The 20451-nt window shown below is 46.4% G+C and overlaps 1 protein-coding gene across 1 annotated transcript; it reads left to right on the forward strand.

Annotated features, from left to right (window-relative positions):
• The first annotated feature begins 11377 nt into the window (after positions 1–11377).
• Positions 11378–18624, forward strand: LOC142187863 (uncharacterized). The gene is made up of 7 exons (XM_075261671.1): positions 11378–11431; positions 12527–12644; positions 12760–12927; positions 13011–13134; positions 14088–14188; positions 14576–14672; positions 17868–18624. The coding sequence occupies exons 2-7, from the start codon at positions 12537–12539 to the stop codon at positions 18575–18577; spliced, it is 1308 nt and encodes a 435-aa protein (XP_075117772.1). The 5' UTR covers positions 11378–11431; positions 12527–12536; the 3' UTR covers positions 18578–18624.
• The last annotated feature ends 1827 nt before the right edge of the window (positions 18625–20451 follow it).

Consider the following 20451-nt stretch of genomic DNA (forward strand, 5'->3'; position numbering starts at 1 on the left):
TCCCTAGCGACATCCTCCTAATCCTCCATTTTCTTGTTGCCCACCCAGGTTCTTGCCCTGAGACCCTTACAACAAGGCTCAGCCCCTCACAGAAGGATCAAGCGACTCCCAGTGGCCGACGACGACTAAAAATGGTGGAAGCCCAAAAAAGGTACGGCGACTACAGCGGCCCCTCATTGTAGTCAGGTGGGAGGTGCAGCAAAGTGTTGTAGTGAGCGGAGACCCTCCTCCTGGTGACATGTAATGTTCAGTAACTTTACGTCTTATACTCCAGTCCCCTCTAGAGCTGCATTCATAACTCTGCATATTTCCTGTTAGCTCCCTGTCACCCCCTGCTGGTTCATTGTCTGTACAGTGGGCGCTCTGCCGCATTGCTTTATGGGTAGTGTAGACTGGACACTGGGTACTAGGCAGAGATCACTACATCTCCCGAAGTGCTGTGAAGCCTCAAGAGACTGTAGAGTACAGCAGTGTATACAGTGTGTGCCACTGTATACGGGACAGTCCTGCCAGTGGGGGGCACTGTGTCTTACTAGTGTGTGGCGGTGTCATGGTAATCCATAGTTATCACATATGTATGATATCTCTTCTTCTTGTGTCCATTATCAGAAGGAGAGCGCAGGCTCGTAATAGCGAGAGACAGCTCACACCGCAGAGGGCGCGTGACAGACCCGATACAGCTCAGCGCCCCCCTGAGGACGACACAAACACCTGTCCAATCTGTGGAGGTGAGGACAAACACAAGCCGCCGCCTCCTGGTTACACTATACATTACACACACAGTATGTTATAGCACTATTAAGGGGTGAGGAGTACATTGTAGCACTATTACAGGGTGACGTATACATTGTAGCACTATTACAGGGTGACGTATACATTGTAGCACTATTACAGGGTGACGTATACATTGTAGCACCATTACAGGGTGACACATTGTAGCACCATTACCGGGTGACACATTGTAGCACTATTACAGGGTGACACATTGTAGCACCATTACCGGGTGACACATTGTAGCACTATTACAGGGTGACACATTCGCGTGTGCTCCTACACTACTGCTATAATGTACTGGACTCTCTTCTACATTAGTTACACTCTGCGGTCTATTATGTGACATTACGGTATTATAATGTACAGTTATATCTTGTATTATTAGGACACTTTCCCACCGCTCACCTCGCCGCCCACGCCGCCACCTGTGGAGAAGCCCCCGGGTCACACAGCATTGTTCTGTCGTCTTCTGATGATGACTGGGATGACATCGGGCAGCCACCGGCCGTGTCCTGGGTTCAGTGCCCGCTCTGCAGCCTCCATTACCGGGACAATGAAATTGAAGGACACGCCAGCACGTGCGGGGAGTAGACGTGTATTACACATCACATATGGCGTGTGCAGGACCTGCAGGAGAGGGCTGAACGTGGACCCTGCACTTATTATACAGAAGCAGTGACTGAGCCCTTCACATATACAGAGCAGTGTTTTCATACAGTAAGAGGGCGCCACTTTGAATACGTTGACTCTCGTTGTTACCATTCATTGACTACTCCAGGTTTGTGTCCCTCACCCCTGTCATTCCTCCATGTACATGGAAAGAAAGGAAAAGACGGACAGTTTGGCCCCGTGATCCTGCATCGGAGACCCAGAGGTCATCATGGCCAAACTTCTCCTCTCGTCTCCTCTGTTCTGAGCACATTGTCCCAGGAGTCTTGTGGTTTGGAAATTTAATCTATGCTGCCATATCCTGCCAACCCTTCCACACCAGCCATACTTGTTCAGTCTCTCTGAGCACTTCACGGTCTGACCTTGTCGTGAATTTGCAGGGGCGTCCACCCCTGAGAAGACTGACCGCTATCCTGAAGGTTTTTTTCTCCTGAATAACCTTTCTCGCGGTAGTAGGATGGGCTTCAGGTTGTTTGGAAATGGCCTCATAACCCTTCTAAGATTGATGGGCAGCAACAATTGATAAGCTAAGATCATTGCTGATGTCTTTCCTCCTTGGCATTGTGTTATCATATCCCTGAATGTTTCAGATCAGCAATAAAAGCCCATGTTTTGGGTCTCTGTGGGCGTTGTACATGTTTGTAACCATTTCTTTTTTTTTTTACCTGATTCTCCCTATTTTTGTTAACCCCTTCCCAGTATCCACCCTACATGTCGGGCGGGTGTCAAGACCTGACATTAATACCTACAATCAAAGACGGCCTGATTACAGTTTAATATATAGGGGATTAAACTCCCTGGGAAAGAAGAGGTCTAGATATATAAAAAAAAAAAATCCCACCCCCTTTTATTTCACATATGAAAACAAACACACACAACCACATTAGGTAGGTTACCCCCTATCCAAAAATGGCCAACTATAAACAAAAAAACCCCCAAAGAATTGAATGAGGGTCCATTCAATCCATAGTTTGGAATGTATTAATGATGTTAAGAAGTGCTGTTGCATATAAAATAGGAGGAGGACCAAGAACACCCCCCTAGGCCCAAGCAACAGAGCCAATATTGGGTCCACTCCATTAATGTGATGTGCCCATACAGGGGAGTTTTTGCACATCTCTACCAGGAGTTGTGGCTGTAAGGTTTTTTTTAGTTATTTTTTTTTTTTCCTTTTGGGAATTGATGTCCATGTATGTAGGGTAATAAATGGTTAATGTAGTGTAACTATCGGGGACACTCTGGTACTTTATATTGTGTGGAGGGGCCATTAGGGACATTTCACTGTGTGGAGGTGCAAGTACCGAATATATGTGTACAGTATTTTTTTGATCCATTTTTTTTTTTTTTTAAACAAGATATCCATCTAAATTTTAAGCTTATTTGCGGAGGCCTCCAGAGGCCTTTGACCAGCTCCTTGGTCACGTGTCGGACCTTTTCCAGCATGAAGACACTATCATAAGGAAGGCCCTCAGTCCCACGGAAAGGCTGCTCATCACATTGCGGTATTTATTATAGATGAATCTTAATTGTTATAAAATGACCGTTTTTTGGCAAAAATTCGATTGTCCAAACGTAAATTCTAAAAGTGGTCAAAGAGGAAGACATGAAAATGTCTCCCTGCAGTTTCCATAGTGTGTAAGTATACTTTAGATACTGTCTAAAATGTTTAGACAGTAAATATTAAATAGTAAATATTTTTTATTTTTTCTAGGTTTCTTGCAACATCCCTGCACCTCCAATTCTGGGTGAGTATATCCACCATATCTGGAATTGTGAGGAGCACATGCCATGTGATATGGCTGCACTTGCAACCCATAGCAATGCCCAGTCCGACACAGGAGATTTGGTTGCAGGCAGCAGCAGGCTTTCAGTCTGTGGCCAATTTCCCCAACTGCATAGGTGCCATTGACGATAAGTATATACGTGTGCAGAAGCCATCACCCTCAGGATCACTGTACTTTAACTACAAGACGTACTTTTCAGTGGTCCTGATGGCGGTTGCTGATGCTAGGTACCGATTTCTTGCTATCGACGTCAGTTCCTATGGTAGTACTGGGGACTCTCAGGCGCTACTGACGTCCCTTTTGGGTCGCAGAGTATTGGGAGATCAGGTGACTCTACTTTCACCAAGACCGCTTCCTGGTACCATGCATCCAGTCCCCTTCATCATGGTAGCGGATGAGGCATTTCCCCTTTGTGAAAACCTGCTGCGCCTTTTCCCACAGTCCAGACTAGATGCCAGGAAGAGAGTCTTCAACATGAGGCTGAGCCGGGCATGATGCTTCGTGGAGTGCGCCTTCGGGATCATGACTAGTAAGTGGAGGATCTTCACCTGTGCACTGCAGTTGACTCCCGACACCGTGGATGTGGTGATCAAAGCTGCCTGTGTGCTTCACAACTTTGTATTGGACTATGCCAGCCCCAACATTGGAGTGGAGCCACAGGCAGATTTGGGTGAGCCATTATTCACCTCTAGGCGTTCAGGTCGGCCAGCCAACGCAGCTGTACAGGTGAGAGATGCCTTCACGAACTACTTCATGAGTCCTGAAGGTACCGTGCCTTGGCAGTTTTCTTGCCTCAGTGATGAGCAGCCTGAACAGGACTGAAAACCTTCCTCATCATGGTGTCCCTTTTTTTTTTTTTGGGCAGAACTTTGCCAGATATATATTTGCTTCACTTTTGCTGGATTTGTTTATTTCGTGACAAGGAAACACATTCTTAATTTGGTAATCTTTTTTGTGTCCGTGATTTATGTGCCAAAAGATATTTGGGTTAGGTCTATGTATTCCTGCATTTTCAAACTCCCATCATACCCCTCTTGTCTCTCACCCCTGCATTTACCTTGTTATGCCTACATTGTGGACTAGTTTGGCAAACTTTGGGGCTAGTAAGGGACAGGCCTAGCTAGGTAACCAGGGAGGGTGTGAGTGGGATCCTGTTATTTGCAGACTGCCCTATAAGCTACCCATGTATCTATTTTGCAAATGATGGCAGGACCGAAACCTTAATTTTAAAAACAGACTCTGCCAACAGTAAAGAGGTCTAGGTAATTAATTGTCCCCAATAGCTCTTCACTAGAGGATATAATATCAAAAAGATTACAGTGCGCAGAATTGAGTCGCCTCTTCCCGTTATGTGCCCCCCAACAAAGAGCTATTGATTGCATTCACATAGCTCTTCACTGTCACCAGAAGGGTGTGAAGCCCCCCCCCCCCCCTTGACAGTACATTACAAAAAAAATAAGATACTGTCAGAAAGAGTCATCCTCACAGAATGTCAAGAAAGGCCCTTTGGATAATGAAGAGATCTAAGTGGTACATTTAATCGCCATGTGACCAATGACATGAAAGGTGATGCCTTATTATAGTATCCCCTACATCCAGCAGTCGTCATTACTTGCCTGTCTTCTTTGTGGTCCAAATTTGTTTTGAAAAATTAACACGTTCATCGCTATTGTGATATTAGGGACCATAAAATAAAGAAGGCAGAAAAGTTCTGATCTGGTTTGTTTAATTAAACTCATTTTCAAAAAGAAAAACAACCACAAGTTTTTTTTGTCCTAAAAAAATAACATTTATTTCTTATTTTATTAACAAAAAAATCCAACACACACACACCCACCACCCCAGAGATCCCAAACCCACACCCTCCCACCATCCCAAAGAAAATAAAGTCTAAATAAATCAAACTATAAACAAAGCTGGGGTTAAGTAGGAGGAGGATAATAAGGGTCTAAAAGGGACCGTAGGAATGGGCCAGGAACAGGAGGATCAATATGAGGAGCAGGAGGTGTCTGTAAAGGTGGGTCTGATTGAAAATGGGGGGTTTGGGATGCGTAGATTCTCGGTTACCTGGTGGCCCCGCCCCCTTACCTGGCAGCAAATTTAAGGAAGTACAGGGCACAGTTTCCTGCCTTCCTGGATTGTCTGGTGGGGCTCCCTAGTCTAGATATTCCACAGATTACTGTATTGTACAACGGTTGTTGCATGTTGACTCTACCCTAAAGAAGGCATATTCCACCGCATCGGCGCAGTCGGCAGTGGCCATTTCAACTGCCAAGGTCTCGGATTTCCTCCGTGCCCGCCTAGCGCAACTAGAACAGGACATCGACGCTAGTGTGGGTAGAGAAGAGATACTGGCCTCCATGGGTTCTGTCCACTTAGCAGCAGACTTCCTGGGTGAAGCTTCAAGACATCAGCTAAGATCGTCTTCCAAAACTATGGCCCAAACAACTGCTGCAAGAAGACCCTTATGGCTCAGACCATGGAGAGCTGATCTGCCTTCTAAATATGCACTCTGTGGCTTGCCTTTCCAGCCAGGCTAGGTTTTTGGGTGCTGGTTGGACGACCTTATGGAGGGTCTGGCGAAGGATAAAGGAAGATCCTTGCCTCAAGTCTCCAGCAATAGACCTCCCCCAGTTAGGGGTTGTGGGGCCTCTCCTAGAACGCAGCCTCAAAGATGAGCCAGGTTCCGCTCTACAGGTGTGGAAGGGGGGTGCGCTAGGGAGGAGCCGAAAAAGAAACCATCATTTTGAAGGTGCGCCGCTCTCTGTAGCTGAACATCCTGTAGGAAGCCATCTTATCCACTTTGCTACCACATGGAGACGCTACATAAAAGATCCTTGGGTTTTGCGGGTGGTGAGTCAGGGCTACGCTCTAGAGTTCAATCAGTACCCCTGCGACCGGGTTATATCAACCTGTGTTCTGTCCTGGAATACATGTCAAAAGGGGCCCTGGAAAGGGTGCCTCCTCAAGAAAGAAGCCACGGTGTCTATTCCCTAGTCTTCCTCGTCCCCAAACCCTCTGGAGACTGGAGGATGATAATAGTCTTAAGGTTTCTCAACCAGTTCCTAAAAAGAAGACCTTCTCGAATGGAAACCATAGACTCCCTGACATCCTTCCTCCAACAGGACGAGGTAATGGTAATCCTGGATCTAAAGGACGCCTATTTACATGTTCCTATTTATCCTCCACACAGAAGATATCTAAGAATAGTCATCCAGATATCTGGCCACAGAGAGCACCTTCAGTTCACCGCTCTTCCTTTTGGCATTTCATCAGCTCCATATGTCTTTACCAAGACTGTTGCCCCGTCACCGCCGCTCTGAGTTTAGAAGGCCTTTTCGTGGTAACTTATTTGGACGACTGGCCCATAAAAGCGCAGTCTACTTCAGTGCTTCAGCGTCATCTTCAGATCGCCATATCCTTCCTCCAAGAGTTAGGATGGATGGTCAACTTGGAGAAGTTGAAAGTAGTGCCAGCCACCCAAAGGTTTTATTCTGGATTCCCAGAACATGCAGACCTTTCTTACCAGCCCAAGGAAACTGAATATAGAGGTGGCCGCCCGGTTCCTCCTCAAAACTCGGCGTGTTACCATCCGGACCGCCATGAGGGTTCTAGGCCTGATGTCATCCTCGGCCAGGGCGGTCCCTTGGGCTTTATGGCATTTGTGTTCCATCCAGAAGAAGATCTGCCTCTCTCCCAGTACCTGTCTTTCTCTCAGATGGTGGATACACCTGAAAGACGGAAGGTCCATGGTTCCACCAGAGTGGATCCTGCTGATTACAGGTGCATCCCATTGGGGATGGGGAGCCCATCTGAATGACAGGACCATACACGGATACTGGAGACATCCAGAAGAAGGATCCTCCAACCTGAAGGAACTTCAAGCAGTGTACCTTGCCTTGTGTCACTTCGTCCCTCTCCTCAGAGGGAGGGCGGTCAGAGTCCGGTCGGACAATATGACAACAGTAATATACATAAACAAACAAGGGGGCACCAGATCTCCAACCCTTCTAAGAACCACGAACCTAATCTTTGCATGGGCAGAGAAGAACCTGTCCCATCTATCCGCTGTTCACATCAAGGGCTCCCTGAACATAGTAGCGGATCAGTTGGGTTGGGGTATTACCATATCCGGAGAATGGTCATTACATCCAGGAGTGTTTCAACAGATCGTCTAAAGATGGCGTCTCCCAGAGGTCGATCTCATGGCGACCCAACTCAACGCCAAGGTGGAAACCTTCTGTTCCCTCTATCAGGAGGACAATCCCTTGGCAGTGGATGTTCTGTCCATCCCTTGGAGGTTCAGGCTGATTTACATCTTCCCTCCAATTCCCATCATACCCAAGGTGTTGATGAAGATAAGACAGGACCAAGTCTCGGGAATCGCCATAATCCCGTTCTGGCTGAAAAGGACTTGGTTTGCTCAGCTCATGAGAATGAGTCAAGGCATTTACTGGAGGCTTCCCCCCCCCCCCCCCTCCCAGATCTGGTAACTCAAGGAGAGCTGACCTGCCAGGATCTGAAGAGATTCAACTTCACAGCCTAGAAGTTGACCAATCCCTATTAAGGAATAGCGGACTCTCAAGAGCCGTCCTGAAGACACCTGGGCGGAATCAACTAATAGGAATTACCGAAGGGTCGGTAACATATTTAATTCCTGGGGCCGGGAGCACGAGGTGGACTCCTTGGATTCCCCAGTGGAGGCGATCCTGGACTTCCTTCAGGACGGCCTAGACAAGGGGCTTTCGGTTGCGACCCTGAAGGTACATGTAGCCGCCTTCTTTGCCTGTCTGGGGAAGTGATTATCTCAATACTTTCTAGTAAGCACCTTTTTGAAGGGTTTCGGGAGGTTGAGGCTAGCACTTACTGCTCCCGTCCACAAATGGGACCTCAGTACGGTCCTGTCAGCATTATGTGACAAACCGTTTGAGCCTCTAGAAGACACAGAACTGAAGTTCCTCACCTATAAAGTGGCTTTCCTCCTAGCCATAACATCGGCCAAGAGGGTGAGTGAGTTGCAGGCGTTTTCTTCCGAAGAGCCTTACACCACCTTCTTCGAGGATAGAGTCCAACTTGGGTACCTCCCTGGATTCAGGCCTAAGGTACCCTCTGTCTCCAACATGGGTCAGTTGGTCACATTACCAGTTTTTCATCCATCTCCCTCCATGGCGGAAGGGCTTTGGTGCCCTCTTTTAGGGTCAGCCAGGAGTTCAACTTGGCTAATTAAAATTCTGCCTGTCCTACCAGCACACAGGGGCAGAAAATACCCCATATTGTGCCACTGTTGAGACTAATCTACATAACCAACCACTCGATTGCACAAAGCATGCAGCTTTTATTAGTAATGCCCTGCATGTGCAGCCTCCGCTTAGTAATTGGACCAGACACGACACGTTAATGTCCATCCTATTATATGGGACTGTTTTGGCCCTGGTGGACATGATGTTTCTGCTATTAAAACACAAAATCTTGAAAATACATTCTTTTACATACACAGCCCCTATGATTCCCTATCCAGCCTGCTGGTTATGGCAAGAAACAAACTCACTACTTATTTATTTATTAGGTAGTTGTTCAGGCTTCTTGCTGGGGAGATATGTGGGGCTCTGGCTGGCCTTTGGATATCTCTAAATGTTTTGAGCTGTTTTAAAACCAAATAACAAAATAAAGATACCGTATATACTCAAGTATAAGCCGAGTTTTTAAGCAGTTTTTGTGCTGAGAAAGCCCCCCTCGGCTTATACTCGAGTCGCGCCGGCCGCAATATTAATGTATAGAATCTCCCATAAAATAGTGAAAAATAAAAGAAGCTTTAAAAAATAAAATAAATAAAAGTTGTAAATCCTTCCTTTCCCTAGAATACATATAAAGGTAGAAAATGACTGTGACACACATACACATTAGGTCTCCCTGTGTCTACTGAATATAGGGGATCTGCAGTGCTCCTGTTCCTTCAGGAAGGGGTTAATAGGAGCACTGCAGATCCCCTATACTCAGTCAGACTGAATTCCAAGTGTGGGAAAAAACCCAGCCCTCAAGCTGAGGGAAGGGGCAGACAGACAACCAAAACACCCCCTCCCCTTCCCCAGCAACTACTCCACCCAAAAACTACGACCATTTTAATTTTTGAAATTTTCCAGTAGCTGCTGCATTTCCCCCCCCCTCGGCTTATACTCGAGTCAATACGTTTCAACAGTTTTTTGTGGTAAAATTAGGGGCCTCGGCTTATATTCGGGTCGGCTTATACTCAAGTAAAAATAGGGGCTAATATGCATTTCTTTAAGTTTTTAAACAAGATTTAGGCCATACTTACTCTGGGTTCACACCAGCGTTCGATCTCTGTTCTCAGGTTTCTGTCTTCTGCCGGCAGAAAGCGGAAACCTGTCAGACCGTGTCCGGCCGTGAGCGCCTGTTAGTGTTTTATGCCCTCCACAGTGAAGCCAGTTTTTTTTAAACCGGACTCAAAGTCCTGCATGTCCGACTCTCGTGGCGGAGAGCACAAAACGCTTACGGGTGCTCACAGACGACACTTTTCAAACCCATTCAAATGACTGCAGGTTTCCATTTCCTGCTCTGTTTTGGGCTGGAAACAGAAACCTGAAAGCGGAGACCCCGGGCGCAGATGTGAACGAGCCCTTACATGGTGAAACACTCCTGGCTGCCTGCACCATACACCGTCTGAAATGGAGTGTGGATGCTTATGATGCTGAAGTCCTAAAATGGCTGCTGTGTTTGGTTTATACCCTGGACTAGCCCTTTTGGGCTGTGGCCATGAATATGGGCTGGAAAACGCCTCACGTTTTTTACATGTGTAATTTGCAAAAATTATTTTGTATACAATCCCATATAAGACCCCCCTCCCTTCTCCCGTATACAGTCCCATATAAGACCCCCCTCCCTTCTCCTGTATACAGTACCACGTAAGACCCCCTCCCTTCTCCTGTATACAGTCCCATGTAAGACCCCCCTCCTCCTGTGTACAGTCCCACGTAAGACCCCCCTCCCTTCCCTTGTATACAGTCCTATATAAGACCCCCTCCATTCTCCTGTATACAGTCCTATATAAGACCCCCCTCCCTTCTCCTGTATACAGTCCTATATAAGACCCCCTCCCTTCTCCTGTATACAGTCCTATATAAGACCCCCTCCCTTCTCCTGTATACAGTCCTATATAAGACCCCCTCCCTTCTCCTGTATACAGTCCTATATAAGACCCCCCTCCTCCTGTGTACAGTCCCACGTAAGACCCCCCTCCCTTCCCTTGTATACAGTCCTATGTAAGACCCCCTCCATTCTCCTGTATACAGTCCTATATAAGACCCCCTCCCTTCTCCTGTATACAGTCCTATATAAGACCCCCTCCCTTCTCCTGTATACAGTCCCACGTAAGACCCCCCCTTCTCCTGTATACAGTCCTATATAAGACCCCCTCCCTTCCCTTGTATACAGTCCTATGTAAGACCCCCTCCATTCTCCTGTATACAGTCCTATATAAGACCCCCCTCCCTTCCCTTGTATACAGTCCTATGTAAGACCCCCTCCATTCTCCTGTATACAGTCCCATGTAAGACCCCCCTTCTCCTGTATACAGTCCCACGTAAGACCCTCCTCCCTTCTCCTGTATAGAGTCCTATGTAAAACCTTCCTCCTATCTACAGTCCCTTGTAAGACCCCCTCCCTTCTCCTGTATACAGTCCCACGTAAGACCCCCCCTTCTCCTGTATACAGTCCTATATAAGACTCCCCTCCCTTCTCCTGTATACAGTCCTATATAAGACCCCCCTCCCTTCCCTTGTATACAGTCCTATGTAAGACCCCCTCCATTCTCCTGTATACAGTCCCATGTAAGACCCCCCCTTCTCCTGTATACAGTCCCACGTAAGACCCTCCTCCCTTCTCCTGTATAGAGTCCTATGTAAAACCTTCCTCCTATCTACAGTCCCTTGTAAGACCCCCTCCCTTCTCCTGTATACAGTCCTATGCAAGACCCCCCCCCCCCCCTGTATATAGACTTCTCCTGTCTGAACTTTCGGTTCTGATGCCCCGCCCCTTCTGGTGACATGCCGGGTCACATGACTAGTGATGAGGAGGACGTGTGTGAGGTAGAGAGGCCCCGCCCCTTCTGGTGACATGCCGGGTCACATGACTAGTGATGAGGAGGACGTGTGTGAGGTAGAGAGTGTCCTGCCCTGAAGAGTGAGGGGGTAAGTGAGGAGAGGAGGTGACCGGGAGCCCCGACACAATATGGGGGAGACCTGGGGGGGAGAGGGAGAGGACTACAACTCCCAGCAGGCTGCACACTGGACACTACTGCTGGGTTAGAGATACTCTAGTCTCAGCCTGCGACTTCATCTGTGTGTCGCTGTTGTCGATGGTCCACCTATATTCAGCAATTTGCTGTCATTGATGATCCACCTGCTCTGGCGTTTCGACAGCTGTCAAGCTGGCCTGTCGCTGAGCGCGTTCCTCGCACTGTGCCCGGGATTGTTCCAGCATCTCAGCAGCTCACTGGGACGTCATATAATGAGTGTGTTGTTGGTGCCGATGATCTCTCTCAGCTCCGCTTGAGGAGAACTCTGTGACTTATGACTTGCTTCATAGCTGTCATTTGTGACAAATTAGATTCTTTTTTTCCAGGCATGTTTAAAATTGACAAACTGCCAATTTGGATTAAAGGTGTTTTCCCCTTCTAGTGTGTCAGCACTGCCTGGAGCAGATCAGATAATATGCAAATGTGTCTTACTGACATCATGTGCCAGGGAGGTGTATACATGACAGGAGGTATATAGTGGCCATACAAATTAGAATTGCTGTATGTGTTCTCTGCAGTCTATATACTGTAAGGGCTCGTTCACACGTGAATAAAGGGGCGGATTTTGACAACGGATTTCGCTTCAAAATCCGCCCCTTTACAATGGTGGTCTATGCAGACCGCCGGGCTTCTTTTTTTCGCTAGCGGCGGGCTGCTGCTAGCGGAGAAAAGAAGCGACATGTCCTTTCTTCAGGTGGAAGCCGCGGCGCGCTGGACCGGCCGGCGACGGAGGACCAGCCTACGGAGGGGAAAGCCGCGACTGCGATGGTCGCGGCAGGCGGGTTTTGACCAGAGAGAGACACGGCTCGCCACGTCTCTCTCTCTGTCTAAACCCGCGCGGGACTCTCAACGTGTGAACTAATCCTAAGTCAGCTCCATTATAAACCAGGAGGAGCCATTTATAATCCCTGGTCAGTAAGACACTGAACTACATGTACAATGTTCTATCAAATGGGATTTTAGACTCGTCCTCCTTGTTTCCCCTCAGGTAGAAGACAATGGCAATTTTTGTCAACGACCCTGCATGGACGGCCGAGGCCAGAAACCACATGTCTACCAGGATATTAGAGCTGGCCCTGGAGATCATCTCCTTGATCACTGGAGAGGTGAGAGTCTCACATGACATCACTCTTATCTCTAGGAATAAACCAGGGCAATGACTGGACAGGTGAAGGATTCTTAGACTCTCTGTAGTGACCTGTAGTGTCTCACCATACACAGGATTACACAGTAGTGAAGAAGTCATCTGGTGAGTGTGTGACACCCCGTGTGTCAGGAGGATGGAGCAGGACCCCGAGCCCCATCACCGAGCCTCCACCTCATTCACTGAGACATGAGCAGAAGATCCTAGAACTTACCAGCAGGATCACTGAGCTGCTGAGCGGAGAGGTGAGCGCTGCTGGGAATGCTGGGACATTATACAAGAACACCAAGGGAGGGCTCTGGGGATGACTGTATCATTGTGTTGTCAGGTTCCTATAAGGTGTCAGGATGTCACTGTCTATTTCTCCATGGAGGAGTGGGAGTATTTAGAAGGACACAAGGATCTGTACAAGGAGGTGATGATGGAGGATCAGCAGCCCCTCACATCAGCAGGTAAGAGGAGACCTTCCTGATAGAGGAGACCATGTATGAGGGTCACCTAGCCTCCCCCATCATCTGCTCATCACTAGAGATGAGCAAACAGTAAAATATTCGATATTCGTTCTGAATAGCCGCTCAATATTTGACTATTTGAACGAATATTGAACCCCATTATAGTCTATGGGGAAAAATACTTTGTTTCAGGGGATCCCACCATTCGACTCAGGAGAGTCACCAAGTCCACTATGACACCCCAGGAAATGATGCCAACACCCTGGATGCAACTGGGACAGCAGGGGAAGCATGTCTGGGGGCATCTAACAAGCCCAAGTCCCTCTATTACATCAGGATCCCTGTTAGCTTGCGCTATGTGGCAGCTGACTTTTTCCCATAGGAATGCATTGACCAGTGTTGATTGTCCAAATGCCATACAGAGTAAAGCATTCGGCCAATCAACGCTGGTTCTGCCGGAGGCTCGTCTGTGAGGAGGCGGAGTCTAATATTGGACCAGAATGGAGACTGTTGTGGACCGATCTTAGACTCCACCTCCACCGGCAGAACCAGCATTGATTGGCCGAATGCTATACTCTGTATGGCATTCGGCCAATCAACGCTGGTCAATGCATTCCTATGCCAAGATGTAGCAGAGCTGGCCGTGCGCTCAGCTCGGCTACTCCAGAGATGCATCCGAGCCAGCCAATTACTTTTTCCGATTTTTTTTCGATGCCTCAGTTATCGTAGTTCCTGTCCCACCTCCCCTGCACAGTTATTGGTGCAAAAAAAGCGCCAGGGAAGGTGGGAGGGAAATGAATTTTTACTGCATTTGCCTCATGGTGTTCGATTCCAATCAAATACCCCGAACGGCCTGATATTCAATCGAATATGTATTCGATGGAACAGTGTTTGCTCATCTCTACTCATCACATATAGACAATGTATTCAGTCACTGTGCATATTTCCTATAGATGGATCCAGACCAATGAATCCACCAAAGAGATGTCCCCGTCCTCCATATTCCCAGGATTGTCCAGAGGATCCAGAGCTGAATGTCCCGCTGGATCCTCAGGTAGATGAAGCTTCTCTTACATCCTGGACTGAACAATCTGATCTAAACCACATGATATGGAGATGCCCCAAACTGAACTGATGTCAGAACTTGGTCCTACAAAGTCTGGTTCACATCTTCTGTTATTTAATCAATATTTCTGTTCCATTGTAGCTTCTGAGCAGACGCCATATGTAAAGCCCCGACCTCCTCTATAATTGGAGGCAGCATCTTGTTACTACCCCATACCCAGATCTTCTCTATCGGTGCCTCTCGGTTTCACTCCCACAGTACATATGGCACCTGTAGATTATTAGTCTCCGGATGCAGAATTTTACATTTATCCACCATGAATCTCCATTGCCGAGTGAAAGTTGATGATCTTGATAAACCTTGGTCTTCTTTCAGGCCACTAACTACGTCCTTCATGTTGGATCTTTCCGGGAAAGTGATGAATGTGGAACGAGGAGTGAAATGGAAATCCCCATATTAGTGTCAGAGACTGGTAAGAGCCTTTCCTACATCTTCTGTATTTAATATTCTGCCCTCAGGATGGCTGATAAATGTTCTGACCATGAGAATTAGGAGCCCCCTTAATAAATGAAGCTTCTACCACTCATATACTGTACGTTGCTTCTCTCTGGGACCGCTAAAGTCTATGGCGGGTAACAGCAGATAATAGCGAGGCGTTCTCAATGTTTCCTGTCATCAAAGCAGTAACACATCTGGTGCAGTCATCAGTAGTGGGAAGGAGGAGGGAGTGAACTGGAACAGGCATCGATGATGGACGCCTGTGGGTTTTTGCCGCTTATTACAGTCCTATGAAAAAGTTTGGGCACCCCTATTAATCTTAATCATTTTTAGTTCTAAATATTTTGGTGTTTGCAACAGCCATTTCAGTTTGATATATCTAATAACTGATGGACACAGTAATATTTCAGGATTGAAATGAGGTTTATTGTACTAACAGAAAATGTGCAATATGCATTAAACCAAAATTTGACCAGTGCAAAAGTATGGGCACCTCAACAGAAAAGTGACATTAATATTTAGTAGATCCTCCTTTTGCAAAGATAACAGCCTCTAGTCGCTTCCTGTAGCTTTTAATCAGTTCCTGGATCCTGAATAAAGGTATTTTGGACAAACAATTCAAGTTCAGTTAAGTTAGATGGTCGCCGAGCATGGACAGCCCGCTCTCAAATCATCCCACAGATGTTCAATGATATTCAGGTCTGGGGACTGGGATGGCCATTCCAGAACATTGTAATTGTTCCTCTGCATGAATGCCTGAGGATTTGGAGCGGTGTTTTGGATCATTGTCTTGCTGAAATATCCATCCCCGGCGTAACTTCAACTTCGTCACTGATTCTTGAACATTATTCTCAAGAATCTGCTGATACTGAGTGGAATCCATGCGACCCTCAACTTTAACAAGATTCCCGATGCCGGCATTGGCCACACAGCCCCAAAGCATGATGGAACCTCCACCAAATTTTACAGTGGGTAGCAAGTGTTTTTCGTGTAATGCTGTTTTTTTTGGACGCCATGCATAACGCCTTTTTGTATGACTAAACAACTCAATCTTTGTTTCATCAGTCCACAGGACCTTCTTCCAAAATGAAGCTGCCTTGTCCAAATGTGCTTTTTCATACCTCAGGCAACTCTATTTGTGGCGTACGTGCAGAAACGGCTTCTTTCTCATCACTCTCCCATACAGCTTCTCCTTGTGCAAAGTGCGCTGTATAGTTGACCGATGCACAGTGACACCATCTGCAGCAAGATGATGCTGCAGCTCTTTGGAGGTGGTCTGTGGATTGTCCTTGACTGTTCTCACCATTCTTCTTCTCTGCCTTTCTGATATTTTTCTTGGCCTGCCACTTCTGGGCTTAACAAGAACTGTCCCTGTGGTCTTCCATTTCCTTACTATGTTCCTCACAGTGGAAACTGACAGGTTAAATCTCTGAGACAACGTTTTGTATCCTTCCCCTTAATAACTATGTGGAACAATCTTTGTTTTCAGATCATTTGAGAGTTGTTTTGAGTAGCCCATGATGCCACTCTTCAGAGGAGATTCAAATAGGAGATCAACTTGCAATTGGCCACCTTAAATATCTTTTCTCATGATTGGATACACCTGGTTATGAAGTTCAAAGCTCAGTGAGGTTACAAAACCAATTTTGTGCTTCAGTAAGTCAGTAAAAAGTAGTTAGGGGAATTCAAATCAATAAAATGATAAGGGTGCCCATACTTTTGCACTAGTCAAATTTTGGTTTAATGCATATTGCACATTTTCTGTTAGTACAATAAACCTCATTTCAATCCTGAAATATTACTGTGTCCATCAGTTATTAGATATATCAAACTGAAATGGCTGTTGCAAACACCAAAATTTTTAGAACTAAAAATGATTAAGATTAATAGGGGTGCCCAAACTTTTTCATAGGACTGTATGTCTCTGGCCACCACATTTCATCCCGGCAGGCTTTCAGCTCACCGTTGTTCTTTTCCTCAGTTTTTTGGTGCTATTTGCCCCTCTCTAGTGACAGGAGCGCACACTACTACTGTCTGTCCACTACCTTGGGGCATGGTCATGACCCACGCTGTCTCACAGATGTCGCTAATACACAGTCAACTCTTAGCACCAGACATCTCCAGTCTTATAACAGGCATCTCCCAAAATTTCCAACGTATGGATCCATTACTGTCTGCCAGGAATCGGGGGATGTCACCTTAGGTGATTCTCCTGGTCAGAACCCGTTACCTTTCTATATATAATTGCCTCCATGTTGTTGACGCGCTGCTTTATTCCATATTCCACCTGTCACGATTTTTAGATTGTATATAGCAATTAGGGTTGAGCGATCGTGTTCGGAAAAGATCGGATTCCGATCAGCGATCGAGAAAATTTCACGATCGCAATCGGAATTCCGAACACGATCATTTTAGGTGGGATCGAGATTGGTTCCATAGGAATGAATGGAAGCAGCCGGCACACGGTCTTAACCCCCTGCGCACCGGCTAACTCCATTAATTCTAATGGGAGACTAAACTAACATCTCTAGTAGCTACTTACCTGCAGAGATGGCTGCTCCGGTGCCCTCCTTCACCTCGCTGCCGCTCCACGCTGCTCTTCTCGCTTCTGCCTCCCAGGTTAGTGTTTAAAGCGCTAGGAAGGCGGGGCTTGTGGCTTAGGAGAGTGTGGGTGGGTACAGGGCGGGGAGATGTGACGTACCAGTACCCGTCCACACTCTCCTAACCTGGCAGGGAAGGGGCAGCGAAGGGAGAAGAGCAGCGTGGAGCAGCAGCGGGCGAAGAAGGAGGGCACCGGACCAGCCATCTCTGCAGGTAAGTGGACACCAGGGGGGGACTAAGTAGCCAGAGGAATAAAAAAAAATCCTCTGGCTACTTAATGATTCATTACACAGCGTGGATTCTAACAATTGTTAGATTCCATGCTGTATAGTGAATAGGATTGCTTTTAAAATTCGATCTCCGATTAATAAAAAAATCCCATTGACTTGCATTGGGATCGAGATCGGGTTCAAATGAAAAATTATCGGAAATCGGATTTTAAAATCGAACCTGAAAAGTCAAGATCTGCTCAACCCTAATAGCGACATGTTGTGCTTTTTATATGGATTTTTTATGCCAAAAATTATAAAATCATTTTATTTGGGAAAATATTGTTTCTTTTTTTTAGTTCAGGACCAGTCGAGCGGAGTCCACGGACATCTCTCTGCCGGTTATCAAGTAGAAGATAATCTACATCAACTGAGTAACATGTTTGCATGTTCTGATCGTGGACAACAGTATACAAAGAAATCCAATCTTTCCATGCAGGAGAGAATTCACGGAGAAGACCGGCCATTTACATGTCTGGAATGTGGGAAAAGTTATGGGAGGAAATCGCATCTTGTTAAACACAAGAGAATTCACACAGGAGAGAAGCCATTTTTATGCGTCGAATGTGGGAAATGTTTTATAGATAAAGGTGCCCTTAAGCAGCACCAGAGAATCCACGCGGAGGAGAAGCCGTATTCATGCGCGGAGTGTGGGAAATGTTTTAAGATTAAATGTAATTTTGAGAGACATCAGAGAATTCACACAGGAGAGAAGCCATATTCATGTCCAGAATGTGGGAAGTGTTTTAGTCAGAAACCACATCTTATAGAACATCAGAAGACTCACACGGGCGAGAGGCCGTTTTCGTGCTCCAAATGCGGGAAATGTTTTACAACACATTCAAGTCTTTATCATCATCAGCGAATTCACACGGGACAGAAACCATTTTCATGTGGAGAATGTGGGAAGTGCTTTCTGCGTAAAGGTTCTCTTAAGAAACATCAAGAAATTCACATGGAGGTGAGACCTTCATCGTGTCCCAAATGTGAAAAATGCTTCAAGTCTTGATCAACATCAAGACTTTTATGTCTGGAACATGGGAAATATTTAATATTAAAGAGGACATTTCACCACTTTCATTTATTCCAGTGCCCCCACCATTCCTAAACAATCAGTGCTGTTAGTTTTGGTGCCTGATATGTTACCTAATGTCAAGGGGGTGTGGCTCAGAGCTCCATTCAAACGCAGACACTGTAAGAGTTCCCCTGCCTGCCTTTCCCTGATACCACCCACTTCACATTAAAAATCCAACTGTGCAGAAATCAGTGGGGAGGAGCCTAATAAAAGATGAAAAAAGCATGAGGTGGTGGAGATAGTGAAAGGTCCTACGGAACAGAGAATCATTGAGGGCAACTGTGTGTTATGTCCTAAATCACCAATGGAAGAATCAAAACAAATTTGCCACTTCTATAAATGGTCATTAATAGAGATGAGCGAGTAGTATTCGATTGAGTACCCCTCGCTATTCGAATGGAAAAATTCGATGCAGAACCAGCGTTGATTGGCTGAATGCTATACAGTCGGCCAATCAACGCTGGTTCTTCTCCTACCTTTAGAAGTCTTCTCCGCGCAGCATCCCCGTGGCGTCTTCCGGCTCTGAATTCACTCTGCCAGGCATCGGGCCTGGGCAGAGCCAACTCCGCATGCCCGCGCTACAAGAAAATGGCCGCTTTGACTGTAAGCGGCCATTTTCTTGTAGTGTGGACATGCACAGTTGGCACTGCCCAGGCCTGATGCCTGGCAGAGTGAATTCAGAGCCGGAAGACGCTGCGGGGACACTGCACGGAGGAGACTTCTTGGAGAATCCAGCCCGACCCTCACTCGTGGACTTGGTAAGTTCTATTTGATCGAATGTTGCCTACCCCTGAAACGAGCATTTTTCCTCCATAGAGTATAATAGGATTCGATATTCAATTCGAGTAGTCAAATATTGCGGGGCTACTCGAAACGAATATTGAACATTTTACTGTTCGCTCATCTCTAGCCATTAACTGTGCAACAGTTTGTGAAAATCAATAGCATAAGTGAAGATTAAAAACTTATGTAACAATGTAGCATAAAGGAGAAAAATGCCTCTTTCTCCACTCACCAGGGATTTCTTTCCTCCCTCCTACATCTTTTACTCACTCATACAGCACCTTATAGAAGTCTATGGAGTGGAAAGGGATTGCAAGACACACAGACATGCTGCCCATTGAGGTCTATGTATAGGGGGGGAGTATGTCTAGTAAGAGATGAGCAGAGACACAAAGACATGGTGACCTACATGTAGGATTTAGCTGTCCGCTTGAAAAATCGGATATCTTTGCAAACGGACACACGCACACAGACAGTAAAGGACGCTGCATGGTGTCCCATTTATAACGAAGCAAATTGTGAACGGACACAGCTAGTGTCCGATGCTAAAATCTTCTGCGGACATTAGCGTCGGACACCAACCTGAGCCGTCCTGAACGTTCATCATCAACCAAACTGGTATGGCCATGTTTAAATTCAGAGTCCCCGTACAAAGCATCCAACTCGTCTTTAATTTGCGAAGGCGTATTGCCTTTCAAAAACAAATATCTGTTGTTGATTCGATTGTATCCTTTTTCACAAAATCACTCGCATCGACTCACTACAACGACTGTCAAAGAAAAAACGCTGGTGCAAAACGGCTGAAATTTTTGTGAGTCCATTCCAAGGCCTGCGCGAACACATTCCCCAACTTTGGTTGTTGAATGTCGCCATCTACGTGTGGAGGTTGGAAACTTTTCAGACTACCCTCGTGTATATATACACACAGCCGGACTCTCATTAAGTGACTCTGAAAACAGTTGTGGATTTTATTTAGGGGGATCAGAGTACAGGGGGCTGAAGACTTTTGCACCTCACACTTTTCA

Source organism: Leptodactylus fuscus, unplaced genomic scaffold (genome assembly GCF_031893055.1).
Source record: "Leptodactylus fuscus isolate aLepFus1 unplaced genomic scaffold, aLepFus1.hap2 HAP2_SCAFFOLD_260, whole genome shotgun sequence".
NCBI classification, from domain to species: Eukaryota; Metazoa; Chordata; class Amphibia; order Anura; family Leptodactylidae; genus Leptodactylus; species Leptodactylus fuscus.

Coding starts and splice junctions, on each gene's coding strand:
- LOC142187863 (XM_075261671.1), top strand. CDS start 12,537: ATGGCAATTTTTGTCAACGACCCTGCATGGACGGCCGAGGCCAGAAAC. Junction 12,645..12,759: donor TCTCCTTGATCACTGGAGAG/GTGAGAGTCTCA, acceptor CACCATACACAG/GATTACACAGTAGTGAAGAA. Junction 12,928..13,010: donor CTGAGCTGCTGAGCGGAGAG/GTGAGCGCTGCT, acceptor TTGTGTTGTCAG/GTTCCTATAAGGTGTCAGGA.